At 37.3% G+C, this 18,055-nt stretch overlaps 2 protein-coding genes across 3 annotated transcripts; one reads left to right on the forward strand and one right to left on the reverse strand.

The window, feature by feature from the left end:
* The first annotated feature begins 372 nt into the window (after positions 1–372).
* Positions 373–17,374, forward strand: LOC136262923 (uncharacterized). The gene is made up of 3 exons (XM_066057338.1): positions 373–467; positions 12,163–15,950; positions 17,149–17,374. The coding sequence occupies exons 2-3, from the start codon at positions 12,166–12,168 to the stop codon at positions 17,177–17,179; spliced, it is 3,816 nt and encodes a 1,271-aa protein (XP_065913410.1). The 5' UTR covers positions 373–467; positions 12,163–12,165; the 3' UTR covers positions 17,180–17,374.
* LOC136264201 (uncharacterized) lies at positions 7,908–9,653 on the reverse strand. Of its 2 annotated transcripts, XM_066058907.1 has the most exons (7): positions 9,478–9,653; positions 9,187–9,291; positions 8,884–8,948; positions 8,795–8,823; positions 8,603–8,695; positions 8,133–8,197; positions 7,908–8,073 (listed from the first exon to the last, which is right to left on the reverse strand). In XM_066058907.1, exons 2-7 carry the CDS (start codon positions 9,195–9,197, stop codon positions 7,998–8,000), a joined length of 339 nt encoding a protein of 112 aa, XP_065914979.1. In that variant the 5' UTR covers positions 9,198–9,291; positions 9,478–9,653; the 3' UTR covers positions 7,908–7,997. The 2 variants fall into 2 exon arrangements, with proteins under 2 accessions (XP_065914979.1, XP_065914980.1); XM_066058908.1 differs by having other exon boundaries at positions 7,912–8,073; positions 8,603–8,744; positions 9,187–9,622.
* Positions 17,375–18,055: the final 681 nt, after the last annotated feature.

Genomic DNA, 18,055 nt, shown 5'->3' on the forward strand with positions numbered 1-18,055 from the left:
CGGACAGCTTCCGGATATGACAACCCTAAGCAGTCAAAATGGTACCACACCGAGTACCACACACAACAACCCTCACACTGTTTATCACAACACAGCATCAGGCGTCCATCATCAACTCCCCCACAACAGCACCATAATCCGTCTGGATCGTCCACAGCTGAACGAGAAGGACAGTCACCCGCTTAGGCTATCGCAGCAGCCTCCTGCGCACGAATGCGCGCACTCCGGCGAAGGGACATAAACTAGAAGAGCTGGTCAAGGTAGAGTCGATTTAAAGCCCACCGTGACCTCTGATAAACCGTTCACAGTTCCGGCAAGTATTTCCCCGAAAATGCTGCCAGCAGCGTTTAAGCCAACAGAGGGTTCCCCTCGAGCTGCGATCACGTGAGTGGGCCACAATGGATGATCACGTGAGCCACACATGGGGTAACTAGCTTGACGGGAATTTTGGTCGGTCTTCTCTCAGAGTGAGTGTAGTCATATGATATACTATAATATATTGAGAGCGTCACATTTTGTGGCCCGTGCCCACCAGTCGAGGCACGAGTACCGGTGTCGCAGTGATATGTGTTTCCCCGAGTTTCGTGTTTCCCCGAGTTTCGTGTTTCCCCGAGTTTCGTGTTTCCCCGCACACATATCACTAGGGATCCGTGTTTCCCCACACACATATCACTAGGGATGCGTGTTTCCCCGACAAAGGCGCTAGTGATATATGTTACCCTGCATGCCAGTTTCTCAGTTTTTATAGTTAACACCTGCGTTTAATTCTGCTGCTGATATACTACGACTAGCTAGCTACTGCTGCTACTCGTATAGCAGCAGGGCTTGCTACATACTGCTCAGTGCTGCTCACACGTCACAGTACAGTATTAACTACTGCTACTACTATACCATAGCTGCTACTGCTACTATTTATAGCTATTACTACGTCACTGCACTCCCTCCTACCCCATGCATGATTCAAACTGCAGGCTACCCAATGTCTAGTCAAGCACCACACTCAGTCTCCTCCATATTTGTTTAATCAGTTCTCTGTTTCTTACCACACAAAATAGGATTCATCTACCCTGCTACATGTTATATGCTGTCGGTGAATCTATAAGCTACAATAGAATGTGCTACCAATAAAAACAAGCAGTTGCCGAGTCTTAATTCAGATTTTTGCTTTACAAATTTTCCAGTCACTTATGTACTTCCAAAGTCACTTTACAGTACAGGTGTGAATCCATTGCAAGATATCTGGACAAGATAATATTATGTGCAGAGCATGGGTATGTCAGCATAATATGAGTGTTGGATTATTTATTTATTCTTTTATTATTTATTACTGTGTAGGACTCCATCAAGGAGTATAACACACAGATACAAAACAAAATCAAAGTAAATTCAGATGGTTTAACAAAACGTCGTTAAAACAGTTTATAGATGGCTGATTGACCACATCTTCTGGAAAAGTGTTCCATAATTTAATAGTGGATGGTAAAACGGAAAATAAGTACGAGTTGATTCTTGCTTGTGGGATTCTGAAACATTGTGAATGACCTCTGGTAACTGATGACATTGATGTTAATGAGATAGATGGAACTTCCAGTTGACAATTAATTATCTTATAAAACATGACTAGTTTGCAAAATGTACATCGTGATTCTAGAGAGGGCCAATTGATGTGAGCATGTTAGTAACACTACTTCTCCAGGAGTAATTGTTCAGTGTATACCTTGCAGCACTACGTTGAATCTTTTCTATGGCGCAAATATCAGATTGAAGGTGATTTAGCGGTAGTTAGCTACATTGTTCTTGTTTTCACAGGTGAAATGTGACAGATGCACATGCTATTTGGAAATGGCTGAAGCCAAATTCTATTATACTGTTTCTAGAATGCCATCAAACTATATGCAGAAAACATTAAACAGTATAGTATATTGCACTAGCTAACTTAATTTTTATTATTGTATATGTGTTAGTTCTCCACTCCCAAATCCATTCTCATACATACATGTATTTGTCTTCACTTATTATAGCTAATGAAATAAATAATATTTTCTATCTTGCAAGTCAACTGTAAAATAGCTGATAGCTTTAGCTGCATGTTCTCAGATAAACATGTTCTTTGCCTCAATAGTTAGTTAGCACTAGAGGGCTCAGTTTAGCTGCAGAGCAGCAGAAATAGTACTGCAGGGGTAGCTAGTAGTAGCAGCAAGTATAGTATAGTAACAAGTACTGAGTTACTATGAGTATAGCAATTAAAATTGTAACAGCAAGTAGTAGCAAGTATATGGTTGTACTATAGTAAGTGTTAGCTATAGTAGCACCAAGCATAGTATAGCAGCGAATAGTAGCTGGTAGTATAGTGGCAAGTAGTATAGCTATAGTAGTAGCAGCAAGTACAGGAGCAGTATATAAGCAGTATCAGTAGCAGCAACAATTTAAGCAGTAGTCTAAGCTAAAGCAGCAAAAGGAACTCAGATCCTGCATGCAGTGGCTGGTTCGGTAGCTCCCTAGCTGGCGCAGCTAGTAGACAAGTAGTAGCAGCAAGAAAAGGGGCAGAAGTGGCTAGTAGCAGTAGCTAATAGAAGCAGCAAAAGCAGACACCAGAAGCAGTATACGTACATGAACTTCGAAACTGAACGTCAGGCCCTAGGGATTTGTGTGCGGGGAACATAATACCCGGGGAAACATATATCACTGTGACTTGTAGATTGCTAGCCAGTTAGTGATATGTGTGCGGGGAAACACAGATCCCTAGTGATATGTGTGTGCGGGGAAACTCGGGCAAACACATATCACTGTGACACTGGCAGCAGCAAGCCATCGTTGTGCCAGATAGACTCTCGTACTCGAATAGAGGGGTTATCTCTCATGTTGATTTTTTTATAAAGTAGTACTTTTTAACTGTAATAAAGTAGTTGGCTATCCATTTTCTGTATAGCCAGCTACATTGTGTGAACTAGTAGCAAGGGGGTGGCACTCCAATATATCCTGTACTCTGATCTTTGTCCTCTGTCAAAATGAATGTCAAAAGTCAAGCAAGTAGGTTAAAAGTAAACTTCATTTGTAAAGTGCATACCACAATTGATACTTTTAGAATTAGAACATAACCATAATTGTGCAAAAAATTCAGTCAAGAGTCAAACACTGATTTTAGCATTAAGTCAAGGGTCAAGGCTTATTTTTCGAGTTGACCGAGAATGAAGATCAGAGTACAGGATATATTGGAGTGCCACCCCCTTGCAGTAACCAAGTACGCACTTCAAGTGTGTGTGACTGCAGAGATCTCAACCTGGAAAGTGCACTTGGAGTGAGACCTGAGGTTAAAATCAGTGAGATTTGCTTACTTAGGAGTGAGGTCTTGTCTTAGTAGGAAGAATTCCTATTAAAATTGCAAAATTTGCAACTTTCTCTGGCTATTTTCAGTTGTACCTCTCCATTTTTAGCCATTAGAGCATCCATTTTTAGCCATTAAAACACTGTTTAGTGCTTTGCCAAGAGGTTTGAAGTGAAATTAAATACATTAGAGCTTAATTTTCCAGGAATTACAATGTATGAGATGGAAAACGATGCATGAGACAACAATCCAATGAGTGTGTCTCACACGTAATGCATGAGAGTTGAGGTATCTGCTGACTGACAAACCCGGCCCACAACGGTGTACTTATCAGACGCATTTAGGCCATGGTGATTTTTCTGTTTGGAATCAGAAAAGTCTAAATGTAGAGTGCGGGCTGGCGGGTCATGCATTTTTTAATGCACCTATCAATGTAATCTCCGACTACCAGGGATACAGACTGAGGTGGGGGAAGGTGGGAATTTGCATCACAGAAAATTACTATTTCCCTCCTACTGGGGAAGTATTGGCGATACAAACTCCGACTAAGTCTCAGCTAGCAAACCCTGGGGATAATGACACTAGGAGGGGGTTTGTAAGATTATGTGGCGTTCAGGCGTTGGCCAAGAGATTCAGGTTGTGAGGGAGTTCAAGTAGATTCTAGTAGCTAGCTAGCATCTGAGAAACTCCTTTCTAAGGCACACGCCTTTGCTCCAGTGAATGTCTTAATGAAAACAAACCCTCACCATGTCAGGAAAATTGGCAATCAATTCCCCCACCATTCCCGACCTTCCCCCACTCTCAGCCCATATCTGTGGTAGTTAGGCATTACATTGATAGGCACATAATTTTATCATTGCCACAATACTTCAAAGCAGAGCTTATGATTAGGAATTTCTGGTCTGCCACAATGTCCTGACAAATCAGAATTGGCCGGACAATTGTCTAAACTAAACTGACTGGACATGTGGAAGATTATTAGTATAGGCCTATTTGTGTCCACTATAGCAAAGTCACATTGTAGGAAGCTCCTTGACGAAGTAGCAGGGACTGCAATCTCAGCATCCAGGAAGGTATTTCTGGCAAGAGACTTTCCAGAATGAACAAAGAATGAATTTTTTAAATTGTAATTTCCTTACCTCGCCCATTTTTCCTTACCCTTTGATGGAACACTATGTCTGGACAAATTGCATTATGGTCAGACATTTATGCAATTTGACTGGTTTTTGTTGTGTCTGGACATTATCATAAGCTCTGCAAGGAGGTATCACCTGAGCTGTTTTTTTGGAAATTTTGAATTTTTACCACTAAGTACATTGTTGTGGCTGATATGGTTTTTAGCTTCAATATTCATTGTTAGCTCCATTAAGGAAAAGGCTTGCGTTCGCTACAACATCTGTGAACTTGACATTCTATAATGCTTGCAGGTACAAAAAGTAGAAAGAAAATCTGTGAATCTTACAGGTAGTAAACAATAATGATGAACAGAAATCTTGTACACTAGCTCTTACATTTGTCAACAGAAATTGTTTGAAAGTAACTACACGGGCTACCACAGTTGTTTGAGTAGATAGATTATATATTGTGTTGGTTATACAGTGGGACCAGGTCACCTTGGTCAAGATTTCTTGGTCTTAGTGAGTGGTGGATTAATATATATACATAAGGATTAGAAGAGTAGGGATTAGATGTCCACTAGTATATCTGCAGGTATGGGCAACCTCCCTTGTTTCACAATTTTCAGCTGTTCCCTTGTTTCCTGCTTTTTTTCTTCTTTGATCCCTAATCCAGCTTAAAATTCCTAATTCTTCCTTCTACTTGTATTATATCAACCCCTACTTCCTTTTGAATTTTTTTTAAAATAGCTATATATTGTTCATTTGAGCAAGTTTTAAAGTCATCTTGACCTTTTTAGAAAGCCAGCTGCGCTATCATGTTCCACTGTAATACAAAGTATTAATGACATTTTAGTAAAACAAATTGAAGTGTGGTGCTGTGCATGTCACTGTAAATTGTTGGTAAAGCTGTGTATGTTCCCTGTGATCACTTAGGATGATGTACATACTTCTGGAGTAGGTACTAAGTGACCACAGGGAACATACCTACCATCAATTTACAGTGTATGGACACATATTAAGTATATAAACATCAGGAGCCCATAAGTGCCGCAAGGCACAAAGGAGCATTTACCATCTGTTAATAGTCTCTGCAGGCTGTTGGTGGATGTTTACTGTCACCAGCTTATTGCACAGTGCCTTATAAGGATGGTTGTGAATTGCATTTTAATGTATTAGCATGGTTTCATTGGTTATAACACTTAGCTGGTGTCTTTGTATCATTTGTAAGTACAACTCCATAATGACTTCAAAGCACTTCCAAGATGTAGCATTCTTCATCACTATATCCACCCCATTATTACTAGTGGATTTGTTTCAACAAAATCATGCTCAATTGTGAAGATTGGCTCACAATTTTATCAAGAAGCCAAACATACCTGGTCATTGAAGCCAATAATATGCACCACAAATTAGATCCAGTTATTGGTTTGCTGAATAAGGTAATGCTGGTTACAAAAATTCACCACGGGTGTGTTTTACTAGTTATAAGCTCCTTTACGGGTTGTGGCGCTTATGGCTTACCATAATTGTAACACACTGTTGGTTTTTATGTTGTATCTTCGTGATTCTTAGTTCAATTTCTTTCAAACCACAAAAGATTTGAGGTTCAATAGTTAACCTATTCACCCACCGATTTTCAGCTTCTTCCCATGAGCAGTTTACCCTATAGGTGTGACAACATATTGGTGTTATTTTTCGTGAATAATTGCTAATAACTCTTTGCCTGTTTATCATATTCCAGCCAATCTTGGTACTAAGATGCGCCTTTATACCCCCCTTCTGTGTGCCAAATTTCAAGGCAATCGGATATGGAGTTCACGTTTTATGGTAGTTTTTAGTTTACAAAAGACAAAGAAAAAGAAGAAAGAAAAAAACCCTAGAAACTAAGCCAATTTTTGAAGTCGCATATCTCAGGAACACTAGAAGTGATTTCGCTCTAATTTGGTGTATGGAGTACTGAAGTTGGCGGACGTGTCCACAGCAAAAATTGTCTTGTTTTGTTAAAGCAGCACAGAGCTACGGAGGTGCAAAAATCACATTTTCTTTCTGTTAATATACTCAGGGTGTTGTGCACCGGCTTCTTGGGCCACACAACACACTACCGTGTGTCTTGATAACAGAACTCAGTATTTTCAATGCTTTTTATATACACATTTTATTGCACTAAGTACAATATCCAAAGTGCCATTAATCCAGATATAAAAAGAAATGAAATTTTACTACTTAACTATTTTATGGAGAACAACACATGAGCTACATAGAACCTCTCAAAAGTGACTACTTCTTTATAGACTGACCATTCAGAGTGCTATATGAATACAAAAGAAAATTATGTGTAATTTATTATCTAACCAAGTTGTGAAAAAATGGCTACGGCCCCCATAAAAAGACTGGGTGAAAAAAGATGTGAAACCAAAGGGCTGCAATGATGTGACTGTGATCTTTAAAACTGATTGGCATTACCATCATTTCTTGGCCACTTGCACCTTTGATTTCACAACTTTTTCACCCAGGGTTTTGAAGGCCACACCATTTTTGACAGCTTAGCTGATTTGCATTGTATCTACACTTAGTCAAGACTCACGGTAGTGAGTCGCGCGGCCAAGAAACTACAAAGCGCACGCCCAATTAAAAGACGTGCGGCCACTACTGTGAGTTATTTACGTGTAGGGCCGGTTTCGCAATATTAGTCCTAGATTATGCAACATCTCTCAGTAGATTTGTATTGCGTTACATGATAAAAAAATCTTTAGGAGTCGTCATCATAGTTTTCTTGCGACCTCGCTAAAATATAAAAGTAACCATCGCAAAATAAAAAATAGGCATATTTCACTTTATTTCTCTACCTTATGTTACAACTACTGTCACGTTATACCAGTCAACATAGCCGTGTTGGTATAGTCCGTCTAGTACTGACATTATCCAATCCTGGTTTGCCTATACGCATATTTTCTTCAATCAAACCTCTAATCCCTACAATAACTTTTAAAGACACGACGTGGACACAAACTCTAATGCCTGATAAACAAGTTGTGACAGCGTGCTGAACCGTAACTTCCCTAGGGATGGCGTTTTAAGCAGAAATCTTTTAAATTCCATTTAGTGCCACACCTCATGCGAACGTTTATAAATTGCCAGTTGTCTTGGTGTGAAGAACAAAATCACTAGCGAAGGTGCTTTCATCTTAAGCATACACTTCAATTCTCTATTTACACGTAATTTTTAATAGATTAACCACAAAGGCCGGTAAGGTGAATACAAAAGCTAACAAGCCTTTAGGGGTTACCACCTTTATGTAGTGTGTACCATATAGCTTGTGTTGTGGCTTTCATTAAGTATTATGCACACACAAATGGTGCAACAAAATTTTGTAATGGATTGCTCGAATGTGGTTCGTGGTGTTGTGGCTTGAATGTGGTTCGTGGTTTGCCAATGACCATGTATGAGTTGGGGTTGTTCCACACAACTCACACAAAATTCAAATTTCATGATGGCCATGAAAATTTCTTGCCATATGGTAAACATACAGCAATGTGTAACAACGTTAATCAACATCACATCAAGATTTGACTAAAAATAGTTCCAACAATAGTGATGATTTCTTGTATGTCAGCATGACGATACTGAGACCTGTAAAAGAATAAGCAGGCACTGAAGTTAACCTTAAATTAAACACTCATGCAACTGACCTGGAACATCGGTTGCAACACCAAAAACACTTGTTTCGATATCTGATGACACAATCCAGCAGGCACTGAATTAAAAGAGAATGTACAAAACAATATGCCGGGCTGTATCAATAATAGCATGGATAATCAAAATGAACAAATATTATATCCCAGGCTAAGTGAAAGAATAACATAGCTGTTGGGTAAGCATGTTAAACCAGAACATTAGGACATTAGTCAAACAAAAGTACGCTATCACAACTTGGTCATAATACAATGTTTGTACCACTGGACTTCACACTGGTTGCCCAAAAATTGTGCCATTTCGGGACAACAACATAATTATGAAACAAATAGTTAATACAACACAGAAGGCTTACTGTTGCACTGTCCACACTGATATACCATAATTTAAAACAGGAATTAAATACAATACACTTAACATCTGGGTACTAGGAAAAAATCACTAACATCACAACATGTAAACTGACCTGGAAATTAACACCCTTGATGCCACTACAGTCTACACTGGATATTTGTTTGAACCCATCAACACTATGCCCGATACATCTGAGTAGACTGACCTGCAAATTCACATCCTCCATGTCACTAGTATACAGTGATAATTGATAACTACAAAAACAACAATTGCAATAATACAATTCTTCTGTACGTCAACTGACCTGAAATTCATGACACTCAATACTGAGACCTGTAAAAGAATAAGCAGGCACTGAAGTCAACCTTAAATTAAACTCACATGCAAACTGACCTGGAACATCGGTCACAATACCAAAGACACCTGTTTCGATATCTGACAAAACAATCCAGCAGGCTCTGAATTAAAAAGAGAATGTGCAAAAAATCAATATGCCAGGCTATACCAATAAAGGATGGATAATCAAAATGAACTAAAAAATATATATCCCATATAACATAACTGTTGGGTAAGCATGTAAACCAGACATTAGGTCATTAGTCAAACAAAAGTATGCTATCACAAACTGGTCACTGATAATTGATAACTACAAAAAGAACAATTGCAATAATACGATTCCTCTGAACGTCAACTGACCTGAAATTCATAACACCTGTATCTTTGTTCCTGCATGGTCTCAACTTACATATGTACCATGATCACATTCAACTGCTAGTGGATAAACCAGTATGACCAGATGGCCTGCAAAAACCAACAAGCAGGTGTTAAATACGATACACCTAAAGCCTGGAATATGAAAAATATTATATAAGCATTATTCCACACTGATATAGTAATAGATTATAGGATGTTGTGAAACTTGTCTAAACGTGTAAACTTGAACATGAGGACAACTGCATAATCTGGACACTTGGAATTGTCCAATACCTGATGAACAAGTTGGTACTAATGTCATTCACTTCAACATTTTATCCCAGCTGGGTGAATCTCTTGTAACTGAGTAAAAAGGTGTTTATTTTTCACCTGCAACCAAAGTTCTACATTTCTGTGGTTGAGTGTATATAAACTGATCTGGAAAATCAGTATGCCATAGGGGTATGGAAATGGTTTCTTTCCTTCTGTTGTGACATTACTTACAGCTGACTGGTAGATGATCATCGATGTCCCCATGGACCCCAACAATGAGTATATCAATAACTTCACAAGTTGGAATGAATTTCCATTCAACATGTGGTGGAATGAATTTCCATTCAACATGTGGTGGAATGAATTTCCATTCAACATCTGTTGGACAGATCCAAAAACCCTATCGCACAAACACGGCGAATCAGTGTGTGGCGATAAGTGTACTTTAATATAGTATAAGCTGTCAATAATTGTTTGTGCACTGCTAAACTAAGTTATTTTTGTGTGATAAGCATGCTTGAGGAAGTGTCTGGGGGACGAGACTAATGTTTTGACAGCAGTTGATGATGGCCAGGCAAAGAACTGTGAGAAGAACTAGTGTGATAGTAGGGAAAAATTCCCACCCCTATAGCTCTGCCTAGGGGCATTAACTAGCATTATCTACAGCTACTGTATTATGTTGCTGATACAGAATTGATTCTTACCTTTACTCTTATTATCCCTCTACAATTAAATTATGGAATAGCCTATCTAGCAGTACTGTGGAATCACCTACCTTAAGCACATTTAAACAATGTATTAATTATAGCTAAGTACAATCACTACAATTTATTCTTAATTTAATCTGTTGTACTATATACTCCATATGGAGGTTTCTGTACAGTAAACAAATAATAATAATAATAATAATAATGTACATCCGGGCCAAGAATAAAGGTGAAAATGGTAGTAAAGCTCAATCCTATTATTCTGCTGAACAGGCAAGGGAGTCTGGGACTCTGGGGGCATGCTCCCTCAGGAAAGTATAAGTACTACAGCTTTTTTGTTTTAATTGCTTCATCAAGTATAAAAAATTTCAGTCAAAAGGTGATGATCGAGGCTCTGGTCTTATGCACTGGTTGGAGTAGTTGTATCGATACTGCACTGTAACATCCTTGAGGGGTTAGTGCTGGCATTGTCCATGGCAATACTATTCCATCTCCCCGAGTCTTGATGATTGAGTCCTCCATTCCTTTCTCTGCTGCTCCAATCCTGAAGTTGTGACCACAGTCAAAAGATGACAATCGAGGCTCTGGTCTTGCATCTATACTGTACTGCAACACTCTTGAGGGGTTAGTACCAGCATTGTCCATTGCAATACTGTTCCATCTCCCATATACAAGTCTTGATGGTTGAGTCCTCTATTCCTTTCTCTGCTGCTCTAATCCTGAAGTTGTGACCAAAATATTAAAAAATGGTTATAACATGATAAATGATTATGATGATAACAATTACAAATGTATTTATAGCTGTGTAGCAACTGTGAACTAATTAGGTACTTACAAGTTTAATTAGGTGTCTGAAGCATTTAACATGCACAGATATGAGATATATTCGTCACATGCAGGCAGTAAAGATAGATTTACTCTAATAGAACAGTCATACTACACCGTAAATTCATACTTCCGAATTTATGGCGTTATGAAACAATCATTATTATGCATGGATTTACTGACTCTCCAAGATAATATTCTGCATTAATGTTAATTGCTCATTTCCAAAAAAATTACCTTTTAAACCAAATGTACAGTCTATCACTGACAAAAATGAGTGATATCCACCTCAAAAGCACCTTCACTGTAAAAAAGGCGCGCCCAAGAAACTACAAGTACCTGGAACCTAATGTAAAAAAGAAAAAGAAAAAACAGTTCAGCTGAAGTGAAAAATAACTGGTAACTTAAAGAGCTGATATCTGAAGCTGCCAAGAATACAATTACTAAAGTTTAATCCATGCAAGAACACCTTGGCTATAAAATAGGTGTGTACATGAAAGTAACTGGCAACTGAAATGGCTGATATCTGAAGCGGCCAAGAATGAATGGTCATATACAACTAATTCAAAAATTTAACATTGAACCTTTATAATTCAGCTGTGTTCTATATTCACTCTTGCTGCATCCTAAAGTAATTTCTTTTAACCCTAATTGGCTGGTAATTTGGCCGCCTTTTTTTTGCTCTATTATACTGACTATTAAAAAAAGCGGCCAAATTACCAGCCAATTAGAGGTAAAAGAAATTATTTTACGATGCAGCAAGAGTGAATATAGAACACAGCTGAATTATAAAGATTCAGTGTTAAATTTTTGAATTAGTTGTATATGACCATTCATTCTTGGCCGCTTCAGATATCAGCCATTTCAGTTGCCAGTTACTTTCATGTACACACCTGTTTTATAGCCAAGGTGTTCTTGCATGGATTAAACTTTAGTAATTGTATTCTTGGCCGCTTCAGATATCAGCTCTTGAAGTTACCAGTTACTTTTTACTTCAGCTAAGCTGTTTTTTCTTTTTGTTTTTTACATTGGGTTCCAGGTACTTGTAGTTTCTTGGGCACGCCTTTTTTACAGCGAAGGTGTTTTTTAGGTGCATAAGTATTTACAAACAATGCCACTGTGATTTCCTTTGTAATGTATAAAACACTGTATTTATCTGAAATATGACTTTCAGGTTATGGCCTGGATGTTTCTTCTACTTTTGTGTCTAAATTTCCATTGTACCTTTGAGCTAGATGAGCAAACATACAATACAGTCATCATTGTTAATGTTAATGGTAGTGATGACAATGCTTGTTGTGTGAATGGTCATTGTGAGTGTTCATCATTTGAAAATGCTTTAAATCATATCAGAAATGATTCAACACTAATCAACATCACTTCATCAATAGTTCCATTATCATCTCTTATTAAGATAACTGGTCATACAACAATTGGGATATCAGGAAATAATGGTACAGTTATCAGTTGTAACAACACTGGTGGAATATCATTTGTAAACTGTAAGAACATTGATATTTCAGGTATTACATGGGACCAGTGTGGAGGTACAGGGTTTACTGGAGCAGTTTCAGTGGAACAGTCATCTGGTATAATAATAATTAACAGCTGCATTTTCCAGCGTTCTATTACTTATGGAGTTACTATCGTTAATGCATCCGGAATGATCATGGTTACAAATGCTATATTCTCAGATAATGGAAATATTACTGAAGACTACACTGGTGGATTACTCATCTTTCAAGTATTAAAAGATCAAATGTTACAATTAAGTGTTATTAACAGTGCATTTGAAAATAATGGATACATTCATTACAGTCAAGACCAATGTTATGGTGGTGGCATTAGTATATGGACCAATGAATTATCTGCGTCATCAATGATCCATATTGTGAACTGTACATTTTTGAATAATTCAGCTTACCATGGTGCAGGGATCTATGTTAGTGCAAAACAAAAGAACATAACTTTATATCTGACCCAAGTTTATTTTGAAAATAACAAAGTTGGAGGTGAAGGTAATGCAATTTACTATTACTCTAATGGAAGTTTTGCTAATTTTATTATAACTAATTCTACAATTGTGAACAGTATTTTTATTCAAATTAGTTCTACAAATTCCTCATTGTCAATATATGATTCATCATTTAAACCAGGCAAAAGTGATATAAGAATATACATGGAATCATATTCTAAAAATCTGTCTGTTAACTTTTCTGACTTGACATTAGTGGGTACTCAAGTGGTGCAGGACATACGAGGCAAACCTCATAATTGTGTACTAAAGTTTGATAAGTTAACAGCGACAAATAATTCAGGTTTGCAAATTGAGGTGACGGAAAGTGTTGGGTTTCAAAGTTACATAACAAATTCACAATTTAATGACAACAATGGCAACAATCCAGTGGTTGATATTTACTATTCAGATCAACATTACTATTCAGGCCAACATCCTGTTGGTATTAAGATTTTTAACTGTGTTTTTTCCAACAACAGTTATGGAGAACATGTATTGCGTCTTGCATATGTTAAAGACGATATAACGTTATCATCCATGAATCAGGATATAGCGGGTAATATACGATTATCAAGCAACAATAACATCAACAATATGTACTATTCAAGTCAATATCCTGATATTAATTTTAGTATTGAGATTTTTGGCTGTAACTTTTCCAACAATAATAATGGAAAACATGTAGTGCATCTTACATATGACAACCTGTATAATGGATCTCTTCTGGGTAATGTACATCTATCGCATACAAGTTTTAACAATAACATCAACAATGATAACACTCTGTATCTAGAGTGTATCAATTTGAATATTAGTGGTACAGTAAGCTTCCAGAACAATGTATGTAAAAGTGGTGCAGGTATGTATTTCACTGGCTTGTCTCAAGTGATTCTATCTAATGGTGCTCATCTTACATTTCTGAATAATGTAGCTGCTTTGGGTGGTGGAGCCATATATGCAGATTATTATTTTTCATGGTCTCTATTTTCTGCTGAAGGTAGCTTCACTGTAGCATTTGTTAACAATCAAGCTCATTCTGTTGGAGATTCAGTTTTCTTAAACATCCCAGTAGGAGCAGCCTTTCAAGTGGGGAATGGAGATCCATTCAGTGAAGATTCACCTTTGCATTTAGTAAAGCAATTTAAATTTTCTGGGTCAATTGCAGATGAGATAGCAACGTCACCTTATGTTATCAAATTGACTCCACCAGCAAAATGTGCGAGCAAGTCATGTGATCATGGTGGTACTTACTCTATAAAGGACATAATGCTTGGAGAAGAAGTGTTTACTTCTGCTGTAGTAGTTGATTATTTTAATAACACAGCTGAAACTTCAGTATTTTATGTAAACTGTTTAAACTGTACAAATCACACACTGAAAAGTGTTTATCAGTCATTCATCTATGTGGGCATGTCACAGAATATCAGTATCATTGGTAAACCAGTTGGTAGTGATGGTCTTGTGCTTGCTTTGCAAGTTATTCCAGTTACAGGCTTGTTTAATGATATACCAAATATCCCTGTGTCAATTGAACTGTCATTATCACCATGTCATGTTGGTTATGAATATAACATTAAAGAGGAAATGTGTACTTGTCGTGATTTTCATGGTATAGTTGTATGTTCAAACCCAATCAAGATTAAAAAGGGATATTGGTATGGAACTGTAATGAACAAAAGAGCAGTTGCCTATTGTCCAAACAATTATTGTGATTACAGCTTGTGCCCAATTGCCAGTGAATTTTGCAACATCTCAGGCTTTAAGTGCAGTCAGCACCGAAGTGGAACTGGTTGTGGAGACTGTGTCGAAAATTTTACACTACCATTTGATTCAGACAAGTGTGTTCCCATTGATAAATGTCAAATTGATAGGATCATTGTGATTGTAGTAACTATTTTGTATTGGATAATGACTATATTTGTTGTGCGCCTTCTAATGTATTTTAAAACAGTGGAAGCCATTACAGGTTATGTGTACGGCATCGTCTTCTTCTACAGTGTGTTGGAGTTTATAATAGGAGAAGACCTGGTAGTGTCTGACAGCTTAATGCTTTTTGTGACTATTTTATCCAGTATAGTAAATATATCTCCTAAATTTTTAGAAAGGCTATGTTTGGCTAGAGGGTTAAGTGGGATTGATCAAGAAGTTATTCACTATATACATCCACTTGCAATAGTACTGTTACTCTTAATAATTGCTCGAGCTGCAAATCGTTCAGTCAGAGTGACTGCATATATTGGTCAAAGAGGAGTGGTTCCATCTATTTGTTTGCTAATATTACTCTTCTATACTTCATTATCATCCACCTCATGGCAACTATTAAAGTATTTAAAATTTGATGGAATTGATGGAGTTTACACTTATTTATCTCCAGACATCAAGTACTTCAGTGGACGTCACATTGCATATGGACTGATTGCCATCTTGTGTGGAATAGTGATGGTTCTTGGGCTTCCCTTTCTACTACTATTTGAGCCACTTCTGAGAAGGTGGTTTAGTTTTTTCAAAATAAAACCTCTTCTCGATCAATTCCAAGGATGCTACAAGGCTAAATGTCATTGCTTTGCTGCCTTTTACTTAATATGTCGGTTGTTAATATTAGTTATTTTCAGTCTTGACATGCTTAAACCCAGCAGCAGATTTCTAATGCTTCAAATATTATGTTTAGTGATAGCAATGATACATGCCTGGGTGCAACCGTACAAGAATAGTGGTTTGAATTCACTTGACTTGTCAATTTTACTGATAATGTTGATGATTGTTAGCTTAAATGTTGGAGCTCCATATGCTCTCATCTTTGACAGCAATGTTGCTAATGACCTGATCATCGCTGCTCTTGTATCACTACCGCTGATAATGTTTATAGGATTTCTCCTGTACTCAAACAATTTTTGCAGAGGTATTTTATTTCAACGAGCCCATCATCAATATGTTCAATTACATCGGTTAGTTCATAAAAGTTTGCCCATTGTGCATCTTTATTTATATGCTCTGTAAATACATAGGGTACAGCTTGCATCTATCTGTACCTACATAACTGATGATTCCAATGTCTTCCTGTTCTACTGTTCTGTGTCTGATATTTTCCATTTGTGTAGTATATACATGAATACGTCTTGGCTATTTCTATAGACAGTAGTTGAATACAACCTAGCTGTCTGGTTAATGAAAAGGGTTGTGCTGCACTATTCCTTGAAGACTTTACTCTTTTGTGTGTTTATAAAATTCTTTCTATAGTCTTCATAACACATTTTGCATAAGTCATGTAAATAGCTGGAATTATTATAAAATGTGACTGGATTCTAGGAAACCAATCCGAGTCACACATTAGAAATTTTTAGATAAATGGTTTCAATTAAGATTTTAAGCATATAAAATTTACACAAGTGATTATTTATTAATTTTCAGACCTCTTCTAATGTTTGTAGCTGCTTGTAGAGTTTCCTGCTTCAAAATGAAGATTGAAGGCCAGACACGAGATTACGAGGCTGTGCTGGCTCCTTATTGGCTAATATGAAGCAAAAACCACATAGAATTAATGTTTCACCAACTATGTGAGTCCATCCACCTGTGCACCACTGATCATGATTCTCATAAAGCCAGGTCCTTCACAAGGCCAGAAACTGCTATTTGAGCTTGACATACCACCCAGAAAAGATATCTGTTAAAGCCAGCCTCAAGTAATTTCAATGCTGAGGGTCAAAACTAATAGAATAAATGGTAAAGTGTAGCTTTCCACTGGTGGCATTAATTTGAAGTGCAATTATCATCATAGTTTGGATTTGTTTTGCCTGTCTTTGGTTCTTATGGTGAATAATTATAGTTATGAAGTCATGTTATGTCTATTGTATTGCATTACTTCCCAGGTGTAACTGTACAGCTACCAAAATGTAGAAGAGGCAGTTATAGCTATATTGCAGCAAAATGTTCACCAATATTATTTTTTTTGCCTACACTACTAGTATAATAACATTTACATTACCCTATATCTTCTACCAGTTTAAAATTTATATCCTATACAATATAATCCTGCTGTACATCAGTCTTCATTACCTTGGTTAATATATACACGCATGCAGTTGCTAATTCATTTTTAAATGTATGTACCCACGTGTGTATTTACATTGTGTCAATTTCTTGCAGTCCTGTAGATGGGGAAGACAGTGATGAGTAAACTTGAGTGAGCAACTGTATAATGTGTGACACAACTACAATTAACTTTTGAGCTATAGTGTAATAATGTATGCATACACCTTACAATTGAACACATTTTTGCTGTAGTACACATCCTTTATAAATCACCCTATTATACAGCTGCTGCACCCATGCATTAAATTAATCATTAATTCTAATAAATTCTGTATTACAATATTGAGAAACCGATTGCATGAAAATCTGCACAGTATATGGTGGGTGTTGGTACTAATAGTATTGCATAAATTTTGATAGGAATACTTTCATGTGTAAAAACAGCAACACTCTCATCCACTTGTTACCTTCAGAAATTAACTAAGGCAGAAAATGATTAATTGTAAGGGGTTGTACTGGTACTGAGAGCAGAGTTCTGCAGTTTCACAGTGCTAACTTGTAGCAGCTTGTCGATTTTCCCCAACACCCACCTGGCCACCTCCCTAAACTTCCTTTTCGTTTCATGGTGATTTAAGTGGCTCCTTTTCATTGGCTGGTTTCCTTTAACCAGCTGATGTGACAATGGATTGGTGCTGTGTTTTTATAGTTTACCTTGAACATCCCTGGAATGCAGGCAGGGAAGAAATCTGCTTGCATTGGGAATACATTCTACCCACCACTACAGCAGGTACCAAGAATACAGCTCACATGTTTATTTGATCACGTGATCCAGAATGGTTTCACTCTGCCTGCTGTGGGTAGTATAGCACTATCACAGCTGTAAACTTACAAAAACTGCCACAAAATACAAACTCCATATCCGATTGCCTTGAAAACCCCAACAACCCATTACCCCATCCCCCTTTATGTTGATACTTATGGTTTACTCACTATTTATAGACCTAGCAAAGAAGGTCAAACC

The sequence above is a fragment of the Dysidea avara genome, chromosome 8, assembly GCF_963678975.1.
Source record: "Dysidea avara chromosome 8, odDysAvar1.4, whole genome shotgun sequence".
NCBI lineage: Eukaryota > Metazoa > Porifera > Demospongiae > Dictyoceratida > Dysideidae > Dysidea > Dysidea avara.

What these genes read in the sequence shown, in the direction of transcription:
- LOC136264201 (XM_066058907.1), bottom strand. An exon ending in TTGAGTGTCATGAATTTCAG is followed by an intron (nt 8,696 to 8,794) that starts GTCAGTTGACGT and finishes GTGAATTTGCAG; the next exon opens with GTCAGTCTACTCAGATGTAT. An exon ending in TGTTGCAACCGATGTTCCAG is followed by an intron (nt 8,074 to 8,132) that starts GTCAGTTGCATG and finishes ATTCTTTTACAG; the next exon opens with GTCTCAGTATCGTCATGCTG.
- LOC136262923 (XM_066057338.1), top strand. Translation starts at nt 12,166, where the DNA reads ATGGCCTGGATGTTTCTTCTACTTTTGTGTCTAAATTTCCATTGTACC. An exon ending in CAATATGTTCAATTACATCG is followed by an intron (nt 15,951 to 17,148) that starts GTTAGTTCATAA and finishes AATTTCTTGCAG; the next exon opens with TCCTGTAGATGGGGAAGACA.